At 40.1% G+C, this 18,515-nt stretch overlaps 1 protein-coding gene across 4 annotated transcripts in view; it reads left to right on the forward strand.

Moving 5' to 3' along the window:
* LOC119854323 overlaps positions 1–18,515 on the forward strand; it is a 109,610-nt gene that overhangs the window by 34,951 nt on the left and 56,144 nt on the right. For all 4 annotated transcript variants that reach the window (XR_006280768.1, XR_006280769.1, XM_043513188.1 and 1 more), the window contains 2 exons: positions 2,783–2,889; positions 8,056–8,167. Coding sequence is in view for 2 of the 4 variants with exons in the window: in XM_043513188.1 (XP_043369123.1) it covers positions 2,783–2,889; positions 8,056–8,167 (219 nt within the window). In the remaining 2 variants the exon portion in view is untranslated. The remainder of the gene's footprint in view (positions 1–2,782; positions 2,890–8,055; positions 8,168–18,515) is intronic.

Genomic DNA, 18,515 nt, shown 5'->3' on the forward strand with positions numbered 1-18,515 from the left:
CGAGAGGGGGCTCAGGGCTGGGGTAGGCAGGGGGTTGGGGTGCGAAGCATGTACCTGGTGCGGCTCCTGTTTGGCGCGGGGGCTGCAGGTGGCTCCGTGCACCCGCCACAGCTCCCATTGGCCGTGATTCTCTGAGCTACTGCCCCCCCCCCCGCCAAGCAGGGCGAGAATGCAGGGGCTTTAGGGGCTGGAGCCCAGGGAGTGCCCTGGGCTAAGGGGGCCCTGGGCTGCAGCCCCTAAAGCCCCACCCCCTTTCTGAATCCGGCCTGCGAGCATGGGCCGGAGGAATCAGGAGGCAGCCGCGTGGCAGGAGAGAAGCAGCTGTTTTCCCTTCAAAGCGCTGCTTCACTCTGGCTGGCTGCGCAGTCACTCTGTGCCTCTCCTGAATCCTCCAGCCCGCGTTTGTGGCACTCCGGCCACCCGCACCTCCCGCCTGCTCCCCTGCCTCCCCGCAGTCCCACCCCATCGAGCAGCCCCCTCGCGGGGGGCAAGCTGGTGCTGAGCTGCCTGAGTGCCCGGCCCTGGTGCCCCTCTTGTTGGGGGGCCCCGTGCCAGGGCACCCTGGTTTTAATGGTAAATCCGCCCTGGGTTAGCGCTCAAATCTTGTCTTGCTTCAATGTGAAACATAATAAGCACATATAAAAGGAGTACTTGTGGCACCCTAGAGACTAACAAATTTATTTGAGCATAAGCTTTCGTGAGCTACAGCTCATTTCATCAGATGCATTGCTTATGCTCAAATAAATCTGTTAGTCTCTAAGGTGCCACAAGTACTCCTTGTCTTTTTGCGAATACAGACTAACACGGCTGCTACTCTGAAACCTGTCATAATAAGCACATGATTCTCAGAGACAAAACACTACATAATCACTCATATCAAGATAATTCTTTAGTCAGATAAAGGGGCTATGAAAGATTAATGAATTAATGTTTGTAAAGTCTTTTGATATCTCCCTATTGGAAGATGCTATGTACGTGCAAAGCTTTTTTTAAATTATGTGTTGTTATAGTCTTTACCCCTGCAGGGAACTAATTTAAGCAATTGCATGAAAGTACAACTAGGGCAAGCCTAATCCCATTTAACCGAATAGTGAAACTTCAACTGACTTTCCTTGGGAACAAGATTGGATCCAGAAATTAAAACTGCTCTTAATAGTGAGATAACAAAGCAGAGTTGATTTGACTGGATCTATTTAAAACTTTGAAATTCTTCTTTTAGAGAAGGTGTATAATTTGTAAATACGCTGACACTATTGTTTGTGCGATTAAACTATAGCTCAGACGTACCTTTTTTAAAAGTCCAGTGATTACATTTAAAATATTTCTACCAGTTTGAAAGGTTTTTTTATTTTTTGTATATAATAAAAATATCTAAAGGTAGTGTTTAAATGACCACTTTATAAAGTTTATTTAATATTTTAAAAATTAAGCAGTATTGTTTTCAAAGAAGATGGAGGTATGGCTTTGGACATAGAAGATCTCGGTGCAGAAGCCAAAGTAATCTCTAAAATCATTGGATTGGAGTATATTACTAACTCTTTTTCAGATAAATGAATAGCTCCTATTTCATTTTTCTCAGGTGCTCAAACAATCCTTAAGTTTTCCACTCATGCATTATTTTTCTAATAATCCTCTTTATGTCTGTGTTATAAAGGAATATATTTTGTCCTTAACTGTCACAGTACTGACTACATAATCTATAACTGGATTTGCCATAACATTCACCTTATTAATGATGTCTTCATTTTTGATAAACATAGTTTCCACCTTCTGTACAAAATTAACTGGTCTGCCCTTTATATATTTTTCAATCTTTTGGGTTTTAGATCAAGATTTCTAGTATATAATGTTAGAATAAAAAAAACCTCATTCTATATGGTCTGTGTCTGGGAGCAAAATTTTTCCTCAAGTTTTGGGGGGGGAGGAGTTTCAGTTGTTTTTGAACTTTAAAAATACCTTTAAAAATAAATAATTAAGAGGATTTCTGATTGTTCACTGATAGAACTCTTATTGCTTTGTTTTCCAGAATCAGATTTCAGTAGCAAGTATACTTCGTTGCAGACTAATCATTGCCTGTTTTTGATTTAAAAAAAGATCATTTTAAAAAGAATAAATATATTCTATAAATGACACTGGATTAAAAAAAGCATTACATTTCACGTAAGGATAGTGTCAGAATCATTTAATGAATGAGCATTTGAATGAATCAGCAAATAATATAGATAAAAATATTTTATATAAAGAAAAATTGATTAAAGTATTCACTTTCTTTTTCATGTATTACAGGACATTAAAATATTAATAAAATTAATTGTAAATAAGTCAATAGGCCATTTAAAATATACTTGTTCAGAGATGTTTTTAGAATATATACTGTAATTAAAATGATAAATATTTAAAATGGGAGGCCTTGCTTAATTTTTGTTCTGAAAAATCAATATGACATTAATAAGACTTGTTTATATATTTATATATTAGTTTTGTAGAACATTTTGTTTACTCAGAATCTCAGATACCATTATAATGGAAGGACAAATTTCTTGCTTACATACTCCTCCCCCCAAAAAACTAAACCAAAACGAAAACTTAGACTTTATTGCATGACCTATGAGGAAAGATCTAAATATGTATAGCTTTGGTGAGTGGAGAGGCATGATAATAGACTAGAAGTGTTTGAAGGGTGGAGGAAAATGCAGGAAGAAAAAATATCTAGTGAAAAAAATACCTTTTACAGTAAACTATGAGAAATCCCTCAATTCATTTTATAATCTTTAATTACTAGGTAAATGCCACTTACCAGGATGGTTTTAGAGCTACAGCTGTCTGCCCAGTGGTAGGGCCAAAGGCAGTGGAAAAGGGAAGACAAACTGCGGAAAGCATTCTGAAAAGGTGAGTATTTATTATAGATCTGCTTTATTTTGCCTTTTAAATTTAAAATCAAAATATAATGGTAAACTGTACTAATAATATGACGGCTGTATCAACTGGGAGATATCCTTGACTTAGGCCTCATGAAACCCCATTGATTTTAACGGGGTTGCAGAAATTGTAAGGCAAGACAGAATCCAGGTTGACATCTGCTGGCTGCACTATGATATCTCAGCTCTGAGACCAGAATATCAATCTTACCATTTAGTTAATTTAAACGAGAGAGCCTTGGTACCTGGTATCCTTTTACGTGGTAGGACATTTCAAGATATAAATGGTGTAAATTATAGAACCTTTTTCTTTCTCCATAAAATTATTATACAGCTACAAAATATTAGTGACATGATTTATCAGCAAATAGATTGTGTGACGGGTCAAGGCCAGATGGCTAAAGAAAAGTATTAGCTCCAGGCTGAACAAATCCCTAGTACCAGGATAAATCAAATGGCAGCTGCTCCAGGTCAATTAAGACACCTGGGGCCAATTAAGAACTTTCTAGAAGGCAGGGAGAACGCTAGGTTGATTGGGACACCTGAAGCCAATCAGGGATTGGTTGAAACTAGTTAAAAGCCTCCCAGTTAGTCAGGTGGGTGTGGATGTCAGGAGCTGTGGGAGGAAGTTGTGCTGTTGGAGAGACTGAGCAGTACACACTATATCAGGCACAAGGAAGGAGGCCCTGAGGTAAGGGTGAAGTGGAGCTTGAGGAAGTGGGGGCTGCTGTGGGGAAGTAGCCCAGGGAATTGTACGTGTCATGTTTCTAAAAGGTCAGCTACCATAGCTGATACTATTTGGGTCCCTGGGCTGGAGCCCGGAGTAGAGAGTGGACCTGGGCTCCCCCCCCCCCCTTTGCTCCCTGTTTAATCACCGAGACTGGGAGACAACAGAGACTGTGCAAGGAAGGATAATTTCTCCTCACCTCCCTCGCTGGTTTATGATGAAAATGGACTGTGGTGCTTGTCTCTAGAGAGAGAAGGGTTACCTGGAGGGTCACAGTGAGCCTCTGAGGCTAGTGAAATCAGCCAGGAAATGTGTGACCCACAGAGACAAGGACAGAGCTTTGTCACAATTGTTTCTGAATAGTGTGAGACCTAGTGAACTGAATAGCTTGCTAACTTTTGATCAGGGGACACTTTCTGTCCTAAGGCACCCTGAGGACCTTAGTCATTTTGGAACCTGAGTACATTTTACTTATTTTACTTCAAACTTTAAAAACTATAGGTGTCCATCCAGGGCTCTGAGAACATATCCTCCCCTACATTTAAAAATTGTAACATAAAGGACTGCTTATAAAACACATCCACTTCCACCTGAACAAAAAAGAGAATTAAATAGATGCCCAGAAGTTTAGTGCATCTGAGCTCTGATGGACCAAGGGTGGAGAAGAGAGTGCTACAATCAATGACCCCATCAGAGAATACTCTGAGAACAGTGCCCTTTTGTGTATATTGAAGGAACTCCAACTCAAGTGCTTCTGCTGATTTTGGTTCTGCAGAACTAGAATGGGAGGGATGCAGTCTCCCAGGTAAATAGGGGCTTGGAAAAAGCCACAGTACATAGTGCGCACTTGTTACTCCCCCTAACTCCCACTATGGACATTTTTATCATGCACTAAGAGTGCCATTGTGAACATTAGCTTAATGCACGATGCACAAGATGTGCTAAGTTAAACCACCAAAGGGAATTCTTAGTTCTCAGTAAGAGCGTCCACAGGGGGGTTTAATGTGGAGTAGCTAGCACACTTCAAATTCATATGCTAGCTTATTTCTCACTAACTTCCCTGTGTGTACAAGCCAGAGGTCTCAAACTCTTAGGGATTTATAGATTAAAACCAACATCTTCAATTTTATCCAGAAATGTACTGGAATCCAATGCAGATCCCAGAGTACTGGGCTTACGTGCTCTTAATGTGCAACTCTGCTTAGGGCAGGTCTACTTTACTGCTTAAGTTGATGTAACTTAGGTTGCTCAAGGGTGTGAAAAAGATACCTCCTTGAGTGACGCAAGTTACAGTGACCTAAGCACTATCCATACAGGCGGTATGTCAGCAGGAGATGCTCTCCCACCGGCACAGCTTCTACCTATTGGGGAGTTGAAGTATTTATGCCAATGGGAGAGCGTTCTCCCATTGGCAGAGAGCATCTTCAGCAGACAGGCTACACTGATGTAGCACTCCTAATGTAGATTGCCCTTAGAATCCTGCAGACTGCTTATACCACTAGTTTCAGCTTGTGACAAATGATATCTTTGACTTCTTCATTCTTGTCTTCCTTCCTCTCCAATGTTCAAAATGAAGAATTTGCAGAAGCCTTATGAGTGGTCTTGAGTGTCTCCCCTTGGGATTTTGTGTGTGTGTGTGTGTGCATTCTAGTGCCTTGCAAAGGCACATAAAATGCTCTTCAAAATTATCATTATGTTGCTAGCAGGTTAGCCCAGGTAAGTACATAGTTGGGTAGTATCCAGAGAAAGGAATGTATTCCATTCAAAGTAAGGAAATTCCCTCCATCTCCACTTTTAACTCAAATACGGGTGGATAGATTAAAGTCCCTTCCAAGTCAGGACTGAGCTAGCCTCTACAGGAAGCCCAGCTAAGAAACAAAGCCAAAATGCTGCTTTGGATAGGCACTTTGTAGAGCAGCGATGCTATTAGTGCTGCCGTAGGACAACTGCAAATCCCACAACAAGGGTTGGGTCAAAGGACCCATAGGACATAGCTATGTACGAAAGTTGCCCACAGAACATATTTCAAACTTAAGCACCTAAATTTTATATGCATCTGTTTACTTCATTTGGTGCAGGGTTGTTTAGTGCTTCGAAAAATCTTGGCCACTTGTATTTTGGTGTCATAAATATGAATTTAGGTGCCTGATTTTAGGCACCCAAGTTTGCAAATTTTTACCATAATGAATAACATATTTATGAATCACCTTTAGATTAATATAAATATATTGGTCACTTTACTGCTGGTCCCATGTGTAATGACAATTCAATGAGCATATACAATAGGTGTATTTAAAATCTTCCACTGGTGTGAAAGATTCTGTCAGTTTTAATGTAATTCCCTTTTTGAATGTATAAAATCTCTTAAACTGGTGGAACTGTGTAAGGGTGGCAGATATATGGTGTTGCCGCATATACTTGGTATGTGTTAAGGAAGCACTGACACTGGTAAAGGGAAACAGAAGGGCATTTTACAGTGCTGGGTGGTTGCTGTGTTTTTTTGTTTGTTTTTTTAGTTATGTACTACCTTGCTATTTACTGCCTTCACAAAGTTGAACTTTCTGTCTGTACTAATTTTGACCTCTTGTCATTTTTAAAATATTGATATTTTCTTGCAGTTTCAATGGACTGGAGTTGTTATGACAATTTTTAGTTGGGTTATTTCCCTGGTTTTGTATCTGTAAAATATGTCACCTCTATTAGTTGGATGACTTTGCAGAAACTAAGAATTATGGGTTCTTTTACAGCAATCACTGTGAAAGCTCTGAAAGCTTATTTCTAGTGTGTATTTCTCCATGTCACTAGATGACTTTATAGAGTGTTTTGCTACTTCTGAGAGAGAAAACAACCAATGGGAACAGTTTGTGGTTTTTGGATTGAGAGGTTATATAGTGTCTCTGGTTTGAGGCTGAGGAAAGAATTTGGAGGATTTTAGACACAGACACATTCAAACTGTAAGTGCCATTGGGGTTTGCCCATCTCTGTGTAGGAGAAAGAGAGGGTTTTGCCCCAGGTTCCCAGGATACCACCCAGACCTGTTCAGATTCCGGAGGATCCATTAGAGGTACATAGCCATACGTGCAAGTTGTTCTGGAGTCTCTCTCCTGAATCAGTGCATCCACCAACCATTTTGGCTTCTCCCCATCTCTAGTCAGAGCAGCCTACTTTGGGGGCTGTGCTGATTTGCTACGGGCTTCCTAGCAGAGTGAAAAATTTCTACTACTATGTTTTGGGGTAGGGAATGTGTCTCAAAGCCCAAGCTCCAACCTCAACATCTACACTGCAATTTTTAGCCCTGCAGCCCAAGCCCTGCAAGCCCAAGTCGGTTCACCCAAGCTTTGAGACTCAGTGCCACAGGTCTTTCATTGCAGTGTAGATGTACCCACAGTGAGCCAGTAGCTGAGCTCATATTAGGACTCAGGAGTTCCTGATTCTTTACTCTAGACCATGTTGTATGGAATCTGGAATGGAGTAACTTCTATTATTTTTTCTCACTTCCCATTTTTTTGACATCTGGTAAAGTTCAAATTTAAATTTTATGGCAATTTACTTAATTAATAAAAGTAATGTAAATACCATCTGAAGTTAAATCCTAAATCTAGCAAATATAGGTTAACCTATATTATCTGTGGCTCTGCTGAAGATGACCTTCAATGGAAAAAGTGTTTATGCTTTTTTTTAATGCACTATGAAGAAAGTGGGAAAGATGTTTTTCCACTGTTTTCCCCCTTTCCTCCCTCCTGCTCATTGTTAACCATAGACACATTAGGAATGTCAAGTCTTGGTGTTTGGTGGAAGTCTCCACTGGGAGGGACTCAGAGAAATGTACTGAGAGCTTCTCGGCTCTTAACTGAAGAGCTGGGGGTGGTAAAAATTCAACAAAACTTTTCTACCAACCGTTTTTAGGCATTTAATTCACACAGGGATTAACACAAAACAAGGAATTTTAAAGTCTGAATAAAAATCCCTCCTGAACTCAGTTAAGCAGATTTCACTTCCTTGGTACCTGTGATGTCATTCATGTATTTCTTAATTATTCATAGAGTCTTCTAGGAAGAGCAAATATAGGAGCTGAATTTCTAATGTAAAAGCAAGCAGAATGTATTAATTTTAATAACATTTTGCTTTCTTCATCAGAATGAAGCAGGTAAAGTACAAGCCCATTTATTTTTTCCTTTTCAGGGAATCTTTAAGATAACTTAAATAAATAGAAATTTAGAATCAAGAAGTCAGGACATACTTTGAGTATAACCAATTTGATATTGTCACTATGATATAGCAGTAAATTTGCCCAGATAAGAAGTATTCAAATACAAATTTAACTAGCACTCAGAACTAAAACTAATGGACTGCACTGTTACTGCATATAATTTTTTGAGCAGTTTGCTAATAACAAATAATCTGTTGCAGGACTCGCCTTATTTTCAGTCAGTTTGGGTATGAAGATTACTGTGCAGTTAACATACAGATTTTAGGTTCTGAAGATACATATGGACCCCATGCTAAAAAGAAAGTAGATGATGTAAGTACTAAGCAGCCTTTTCTGACCCATTGTAATTCCCCCATGTTATCTTTATGTAACTTTTTAAAGAGACTACTTACTGGGGGGAAATTCCTGAGCTGACAACATCTTGCAAAGACTTTTGCATGTGCCTAACTTTAGGTTCATGTGTAGACCTGTGAACATCAATGTGAATATTCAAAAGTTAAGTAATGAGTAAATCTTCGTAGGATTGAGACCTTGCTGTGCAACAAATGCATTGTTATGAAATCTAAAGAAACACTTTTTAACTTGCGTGTTGTGTAAATAAATATCTGCCCAAGAGCAAACCTCATAATAGTAGGAGTTCTTTTGATGTGATCACATATTTAAATTATATTAAAATACTTTAAAAGAATGTTAAAGTTGCACAGTTAAACATTCAGAAGTTAGGAAATACCAGAATTAAGGTTGCCTTAATTAGGCCCCCTTGTGTATATGCTTTATGATAGTCTTTAATTACATGATGTGCTGTATTTTGTGACTTCTTAAATTCATATGTACAGATTTGAATGATAGCCATAGTGGGTGCAACTGCCATGCATCTGCTGCAACAAAATCCACACACATGAAGATCTGTAAAAGACAGCAAATAAATCTTGAGTTAAGTCATACACTTAAATATTTAGGTTGTGTGGCTTGTTCCAAAACAGTAGCATCTAATTCTTCTTTGTCAGTTGCAAAGTCTTGCAAAATTCCAAGATATGTGTTTGGCAAAACTCAGTCTGTGAATCTGATGTGAGGAATGTGTCAGTATTTTAAAATTGCTGAATATATATGTTTATAGGAGACAAGAACATGTGTTATGTAGAAAGTTAACAAACTGTTTATGAACAGTCAATTTCTACAATAGAGCTAGGTAACTTATCAGTGTAACTGTTTATTTTAATGTTTATGCTTAACTTCATTCTGCAGTGCAGCAAAACTCTCTCTCTGCTAAATCAGAGTGTAATGCTTATGTGGCAGACCTATGCCTTCCGTTTCCAAGATCCTATACTCTGATTCTCTATTTTAAACACACACAAACTGTATTAAATAATATTACTAAAGTCAACTTCTCAGAACTTAGGAATTGTCAGAGTTAAAGTTGCCTGTGCATTATGGTACTGTCTTTAATTACATGATATAATACTCTTCCCCTGCCCACCCCACCCCCCCCGACCCATTTTCTCATTTAGTACACAGAATGGACAGTAGTTTTGTTTTTCTCCTCCTTGTTCCATCTGTAGCCCCCACTTCTTATTTACTGCACAATATTCAAACCCTGCTCTAAAGACAGTATTATTAATTTCTTCATGAGCTTTTCTATAGCGCTCATTATAATATCTGATTGCTTCATAAACATTTAATTTATTTTTGCACCACCCCTATGAGATGAGTGGCTATTATAATCCCTGATTTACAGATAGGGAATTGACACACAGAGAATATAAGATCATCAAACCCCATGGTCTCAAGTCAAGCAGCCAAAAAAATGAGGAACACATGATTGGTTACTATCTGTGAAAAGGTTAGTTTAAGTGGCTTGCTTAGCATCACATAGAAAGTTTTTGGTAGAGACCGGGATTGCTTAACAATTAAAGATAATTTTTACAAATGAATTCATACCATCTCCTCTTCTTCATTAAGAACCTGATTCATAGTCCACTGAATTCATAGGAGTATTTCCATGTAATTTAGTGGGGATTGGATTGAGCATTACAAGAAGGTTCCAGAGATGACAGCAGTGCTAGGACATTGGGTAGTCTCTAGAGTGTTTGTCCTTTGAATGAAGAGCACATTTGGGTGCTTTTGTAGCTTTTTTTTCTCACAGCATATGCTCCATGTGCCCTCCATTCATCCTAAGGGAATGGGCAACAAATATGATCTGGGATATTGTAGGTTTTGATGTGAGAAGACATTAAAAGTGTTGGGAAAGGAGAAGATTAAGAAAAATTGAGATTATTTAATAATAGGTAGCATAAAGAAAACTAGTAAAACTTTGCTATTTACTTTGCCCATTGATGATATGAACAAGTGCGGACTCTCTGAGATTATAAGGCAACAAATTTTAAAATTATATATGGAAATGCTTTTTAAATCAAATCACAGTCCAGTTGTAAAACTCATTGCCACATAATATGATTGAGGTAGATGCTGCATCTTCAAAAAATGTAAACACTAGCCTGGATATAAAAAAAAGCTAAACAAAAAAAAAAGATACTTGTCAATCTTCCAGCATCAGTCATAAACTGAGTCATGCTGTCTGGAGTGCCTCACAACTGAGAGTGCCTACCTCAGAGCAGACTCTCAGAAACCAGAGCAGACACCCCAAGCCGATGGTATATTCTATAATTAATTTTCACCAAGCCAGCAACAAATGTAACCTCCTGGATCATTATACCAGTCTTACCAGAATCCTGGCAATAGCACAAGCAAATGCTTTCTCTGGGGAAAGTACTGGTAAACTGTTTCTGTTAGTTCTGAAAATATCAGTGTGTGTAAACCCTGCAGTGGGTATCTAGCCATAGGGAAAACTAACATACTTTAGCGATCACATGCCACCTGAAATGAGCCACAGTGGTGCATATTTCAAGTACTGTATCTTGAGAGGTATTGGGCTATGTATCAGCTACATGATTTTAGGCACTTGGGAAGTACCCTAGTGGTATATTAGTACAAACCCAAAAGTATCTTATTTGTTAGTGAGCACCAGCTACCTGTGATGTGGATCTGTGTCCTCCTTGGCTGGTTAGAGCTGACCATTTTGTGGCTGTGAAGGAGCCATCTGGGTTTCCACCAACAGCATTAGGACCATTGCAACCTTCCTCCCAGCCACTGGCTTGTTACCTGCAACTGAGCCAACTCCCCCTGTGAGTTACTAGTGCAGCCTCTAGCTATAAAGGGGGGAAAAGCTCACTGATAGAGTGGTAGGCTGCTGGACTATGAGTGGGCAGAGGAAGCGGGAACATGGTCTCCCCACTTACCCACAGCAGTTTCCTGTGAGGGGGAGAGAAGGTAATAGTAAACGAGCAGAAGAAGTGTACGACCCAGTACCTTCTGGGGAGGAGGAAGTTAAAGGAAGGGTAGACCCCAGTGAGCAGAGATGGTACTTTGTTCTCTCTAGGGTCCTGCAGGGATGATTTTAATGAGAAACTGAAATAAAATGTGGCAGAGACAATATAATGAAGTAGAAAGCAAAAAGGGCATTGAACAAACAGAGAATGAGGATAATCTCTGACTGGTTTGGCTCCACTTTGTTGGATTCTCCCTTTTTGGTTGCTTTACTTCTTTTCTCTTCCCATTTTTTGCTAGAATACATCATGAGTCTAATATTCTTTATTCACAACATTCCAGAAGCAGAGTCTAAAGCACTATGGGGTTTGTAGGAACTAATAATATGTTTGCTATTTAATGTTGATTTATTTTCATAGAACGTCTCCTTTCCCTGTGAACATTTCTTTATAGCAAAAGGACAGAAGAAAATGGAAATGAGAAAAAAGCTCCTCATCTTGAGAGGCCAAATCCTGCTCCTGTTAGAATCAATGAGAGTTTTGCATTGTGTTAAATGGGACCAGGATTTCATGTGAATTTATCAAAGAAACTTTTAGAATTTTTCTCCATATTCATTAACAGAGTAAATCTCTTAGCAAAACTAGGTTTGAGACATACAGTCTGCAGTGAAGAAATTAAAGTTTATATAAGTCTAACATGACCTTGGATAGACCTAGAGGGGCTGCAAGAAGAACTTAGCATGAACTGTAAATTGTATAGTATAGCTGACTATCAGGAAGAGGAAATATTTCACAACACTTTATAATTCCATGTGAGAAAAATCTGAGCTGTACAGTTATAACTTTGTGCAATCCCATTTCATATAAAAAGTAGAAACATTTATTATTGTTCCTAGGGAACTGAGGATGGTATATTAGATTTGTATTCCAAATAACTGATATAGGACAGACTTAGTATTGGAAATTTGGTCAAAAGGGTAGAATCAAAGCTGACCCAATCATCTACCTTACTGAAGAACGTAAATTTCCACTTGAAAAAACAGAGGTATGGTTGATTGCTTGTTGTAAAAAAAGAAATCTAAAGCTGACAGAGGCTGTCATTGAAATGAGAGTAAAAACAGAAAACGATCAGAGGAGATTGGAGAAGGATTCTTATCCCTGCTGCAAAAAAGGAGAATATTTAGAAATGCTGTGTTTAGGCAGATACAATTAGGGACTACATCTGCACAAGACAACAATTTTTGCTTAAGTATAAGGAGAAAAATATACAATAGAGAGGGTTTTTAAAATAAAAAATGTGAAATCCTGACTCCATTGAAGTCAATGGGAGTTTTGCCATTGACTTCATGGGAGCCAAGGTTTCATCCTAAATCTTTTGCCAAAGTGTAGATCCCAATAGAGGATCCTCCAGTGGCAGAAAGTCCATTCCAGGGCAGACTTTGCGGAATGAAAATCGAAGTGAGAAGTGGGCAGTGTTGGCCTGGGAAGTGAAGTATGTATGACTAAGGAGCTAGAAGAAGGTATGGGAGGGTGGAGGCAGTGCATCGACTTAATGCATCCTCACAGCAGTCTCTGCTAGCAACATAAGAACGACCATAGTGGGTCAGATCAAAGGTCTATCTAGCCCAGTATCCTGTCTTCCAACAGTGGCCAATACTAGGTGCCCCAGAGGAAATGACAGAGCAGGCAATCATCAAGTGATCCATCCCCTGTCGCCCATTCCCAGCTTCTGGCAAACAGAGGCTAGGGACACCATCCCTGCCCATCCTGGCTAATTGCCATTGATGGGCCTATCCTCCATGAATTTACCTAGTTCTTTTTTTGAACCCTGTTATAGTCTTGGCCTTCACAACATCCTTTGTCAAGGAGTTCCACAGGTTGACTGTGCGTTATGTGAAAAAATACTTCCTTTTGTTCGTTTTGAAACAGCTGCCTATTAATTTCATTTGGTGGCCCCTAGTTCTTGTGTTATGAGAAGGAGTAAATAACACTTCCTTATTCACTTTCTCCATACCAGTCATGATTTTATAGACCTCTATCATATCCCCCCCTTAGTTATCTCTTTTCCAAGATGAAAAGTCCCAGTCTTAATAATCTCTCATCATATGGCAGCTGTTCCTTATTCCTAATCATTTTTGTTGCCCTTTTCTGAATCTTTTCCAGTTCAATATATCTTTTTTTTTTTTTTTTTTTTTTTTGAGATGAGGCGACCACGTCTGCACTCAGTATTCAAGATGTGGGCATACCATGGATTTATATAGAGGCAATATGATATTTTCTGTCTTATTATCTATCCTTTTCTTAATGATTCCCAACATTCTGTTCGTTTTTTTGCTTCCGCTACACATTGAGTGGATCTTTTCAGAGAACTATCCACAATGACTCTAAGATTTCTTTCTTGAGTGGTAACAACTAATTTAGATCCCATCATTTTATATGTATAGTTGGGATTATGTTTTCCAATGTGCAGTACTTTGAATTTATCAACATTACATTTCATCTGCCATTTTATTGCCCAATCACCCAGTTTTGAGAGAGCCTTTTGTAGCTCGTGGCAGTCTGCCTGGGCCTTAGCCATCTTTAGTAATTTTGTATCATCTGCAAATTTTGCTACCTCACCATTTACCCCTTTTTCTAGATCATTTATGAATATGTTGAATAGGACTGGTCCCAGTACAGACCTCTGGGGGACACCACTATTTACCTCTCTCCATTCTGAAAACTATTTATTCCTACCCTTTGTTTCCTATCTTTTAACCAATCCATGAGACAGCCTTCCCTCTTGTCCCATGACTGATTACTTTGCTTAAGAGCCTTTGGTGAGGGACCTTGCCAAAGACATTCTGAACATCTAAATACACTATAACCATTGGATCCCCCTTGTCCACATTCTTGTTGACACCTTCCCCTCCACCCCCGAAGAATTATTGTGGATTGGTGAGGCATGATTTCCCTTTACAAAAACCATGTTGATTAGTCCCCAACAAATTATGTTAATCTATGTGTCAGACAGTTTTTTGTTCTTTACTATAGTTTCAACCAGTTTGCCCAGTACTGAAGTCAGATTACAGGCCTGTAATTGCCAGGATCACCTCTGGAGCCCTTTTTAAAAATTGGCGTCACATTAGCTATCCTCCAGTCATCTGGTACAAAAGCTGATTTAAGTGATAGGTTACAGGCTACAGTTAGAAAAGGAGTACTTGTGGCACCTTAGAGACTAACAAATGTATTAGAGCATAAGCTTTCGTGAGCTACAGCTCACTTCATCGGATGCATTTGGTGGAAAAAACAGAGGAGAGATTTATATACACACACACAGAGAACATGAAACAGACATCATCTTCCTCTCCAAATGCAAACAGATGGACATCATACCGAAAGGACTGAAGGTAAAAAATCCATTACAATCTACATACCACACAGACTATGCTGACAGCTTGTGCCACACACTCTCAAAGAAACTGCGGAACCACCTGATCAACATCCTCTACAGCAAACAGGGAAAGATTAAGAATGAGCTCTCAAAACTGGATACTCTCATAAAGAACCAACCTTCCACACAAACTTCCTCGTGGCTGGACTTTACAAAAACTAGACAAGCCATTTACAAAACACACTTTGCTTCTCTACAAAAGAAAAAGGACACTAAGCTATCTAAACTACTATATGCCACAAGGGGCCACAACAATGGTTCCCGTAACCCACCCAGCAATATTGTTAATCTATCCAACTATACTCTTAGCCCAGCAGAAGAATCTGTCCTATCTCGGGGCCTCTCCTTTTGCCCCTCCACCCCCACGAACATGATACAGTTCTGTGGTGACCTAGAATCCTATTTTCGACGTCTCAGACTCAAGGAATATTTCCAACGCACCTCTGACCAACATATTAACCCACAGAGACCTTCCTGCCAACACTACAAAAAGAAGGATTCTGGGTGGACTCCTCCTGAAGGTCGAAACAGCAGCCTGGATTTCTACATAGACTGCTTCCGCCGACGTACGCGAGCTGAAATTGTGGAAAAGCAGCATCGCTTACCCCATAACCTCAGCCATGCAGAACACAGTGCCATCCACAGCCTCAGAAACAACTCTGACATCATAATCAAAAAGGCTGACAAAGGAGGTGCTGTCGTCATCATGAATAGGTCGGAGTATGAACAAGAGGCTACTAGGCAGCTCTCCAACACCACTTTCTACAAGCCATTACCCTCTGATCCCACTGAGAGTTACCAAAAGAAACTACAGCATTTGCTCAAGAAACTCCCTGAAAAAGCACAAGAACAAATCCGCACAGACACACCCCTGGAGCCCCGACCTGGGGTATTCTATCTGCTACCCAAGATCCATAAACCTGGAAATCCTGGACGCCCCATCATCTCAGGCATTGGCACCCTGACAGCAGGATTGTCTGGCTATGTAGACTCCCTCCTCAGACCCTTCGTTACCAGCACTCCCAGCTATCTTCGAGACACCACCGACTTCCTGAGGAAACTACAGTCCATTGGTGATCTTCCTAAAAACACCATCCTAGCCATTATGGATGTAGAAGCCCTCTACACCAACATTCCACACAAAGATGGACTACAAGCCGTCAGGAACAGTATCCCCGATACTGTCACGGCTAACCTGGTGGCTGAACTTTGTGACTTTGTCCTGACCCATAACTATTTCACATTTGGTGACAATGTATACCTTCAAATCAGTGGCACTGCGATGGGTACCCGCATGGCCCCACAGTATGCCAACATTTTTATGGCTGACTTAGAACAACGCTTCCTCAGCTCTCGTCCCCTAATGCCCCTACTCTACTTCCACTACATTGATGACATCTTCATCATCTGGACCCAGGGAAAAGAAGCTCTTGAGGAATTCCACCATGATTTCAACAATTTCCATCCCACCATCAACCTCAGACTGGACCAGTCCACACAAGAGATCCACTTCCTGGACCCTACGGTGCTAATAAGCGATGGTCACATAAACACCACCCTATATCGGAAACCTACTGACCGCTATTCCTACCTACATGCCTCTAGCTTTCATCCAGATCATACCACTCGATCCATTGTCTACAGCCAAGCGCTACGATATAACCGCATTTGCTCCAACCCCTCAGACAGAGACAAACACCTACAAGATCTCTATCATGCATTCCTACAACTACAATACCCACCTGCTGAAGTGAAGAAACAGATTGACAGAGCCAGAAGAGTACCCAGAAGTCACCTACTACAGGACAGGCCCAACAAAGAAAACAACACAATGCCACTAGCCATCACCTTCAGCCCCCAACTAAAACCTCTCCAACGCATCATCAAGGATCTACAACGTATCCTGAAGGACGACCCATCACTCTCACAGATCTTGGGAGACAGACCAGTCCTTGCTTACAGACAGCCCCCCAATCTGAAGCAAATACTCACCAGCAACCACACACCACACAACAGAACCACTAACCCAGGAACCTATCCTTGCAACAAAGCCCGTTGCCAACTCTGTCCACATATCTATTCAGGGGATACCATCATAGGGCCTAATCACATCAGCCATACTATCAGAGGCTCGTTCACCTGCGCATCTACCAATGTGATATATGCCATCATGTGCCAGCAATGCCCCTCTGCCATGTACATTGGCCAAACTGGACAGTCTCTACGTAAAAGAATGAATGGACACAAATCAGACGTCAAGAATTATAACATTCAAAAACCAGTTGGAGAACACTTCAATCTCTCTGGTCACTCGATCACAGACCTAAGAGTGGCTATACTTCAACAAAAAAGCTTCAAAAACAGACTCCAACGAGAGACTGCTGAATTGGAATTAATTTGCAAACTGGATACAATTAACTTAGGCTTGAATAGAGACTGGGAATGGATGAGTCATTACACAAAGTAAAACTATTTCCACATGGTATTTCTCCCTCCCACCCCACCCCCCACTGTTCCTCTGATATTCTTGTTAACTGCTGGAATTAGCCTACCTTGCTTGTCACCATGAAAGGTTTTCCTCCTTTCCCCCCCCCGCTGCTGGTGATGGCTTATCTTAAGTGATCACTCTCCTTACAGTGTGTATGATAAACCCATTGTTTCATGTTCTCTGTGTGTGTGTATATAAATCTCTCCTCTGTTTTTTCCACCAAATGCATCCGATGAAGTGAGCTGTAGCTCACGAAAGCTTATGCTCTAATACATTTGTTAGTCTCTAAGGTGCCACAAGTACTCCTTTTCTTTTTGCGAATACAGACTAACACGGCTGCTACTCTGTAAGGCTACAGTTAGTAGTCCTGCAATTTCACATTTGAATTCCTTCAGAACTCTTGAGTAAATATCATCTGATCTCGGTGACTTATTACTGTTTAGTTTATCAATTTGTTCCAAAACCTCCTCTAATGACACCTCAGTCTGGGATAGTTCCTCATATTCGCCACCTAAAAAGAATGGCTCAGGTCTGGGAATCTCCCTCACATCCTCAACCGTGAAGACCAATGCAAAGAATTAATTTAGTTTCTCTGCAATGCCCTTATAGTCTTTGAGCACTCTTTTAGCATCTTGATTGTCCAGTGGCCCCACTGGCTGTTTAGCAGGCTTCCAGCTTCTGATGTACTTAGCAAAAAAAAAAAAAAATTATTAGTTTTTGAGTCTTTGGCTAGCTGTTCTTCAAATTCTTTATGGCCTTCTTAATTGTATTTTTACACTTCATTTGCCAGAGTTTATGTTCCTTTCTATTTTCCTCACTCAGATTTAACTTCCACTTTTTAAAGGATGCCTTTTTGCCTCTAACTGCTTCTTTTACTTTGTTGTTTAGCCATGGTTGCTCTTTTTTGGTTCTCTTACTATGTTTTTTAATTTGGGGTATACATTTAAGTTGAGCCTCTATTATGGTGTATTTAAAAAATTTCCATGCAGCTTGCAGGGACTTTACTTTTGGTGCTGTACCTTTTAATTTCTGCTTAACTAACCTTCTCATTTTTGTGTAGTTCCCCTTTCTAAAATTAAATGCTCCAGTGTTGGGCCACTGTTTTCCCCACCACAGGGATTTTAAATTTAATTATATTATGGTCACTATTACCAAGCAGTCCAGCTATATTCACCTCTTAGACCTGATCCTGTGCTCCACTTAGGACTAAATCAAGAATTGCCTCTCCTCTGGTGGGTTCCAGGACTAGCTGCCTCAAGAAGCAGTCATTTAAGGTGTCAAGAAACTTTATCTCTGCATCCCGTCCTGAGGTGATACGTACCCAGTCAATAGGGGGATAGTTGAAATCCCCCATTATTATTGAGTTTTGTATTTTAATAGCCTCTCTAATCTCCCTGAGCATTTCACAGTCACTAC

This window comes from Dermochelys coriacea, chromosome 4 (assembly GCF_009764565.3).
Source record: "Dermochelys coriacea isolate rDerCor1 chromosome 4, rDerCor1.pri.v4, whole genome shotgun sequence".
In the NCBI taxonomy this organism is placed as follows: Eukaryota; Metazoa; Chordata; order Testudines; family Dermochelyidae; genus Dermochelys; species Dermochelys coriacea.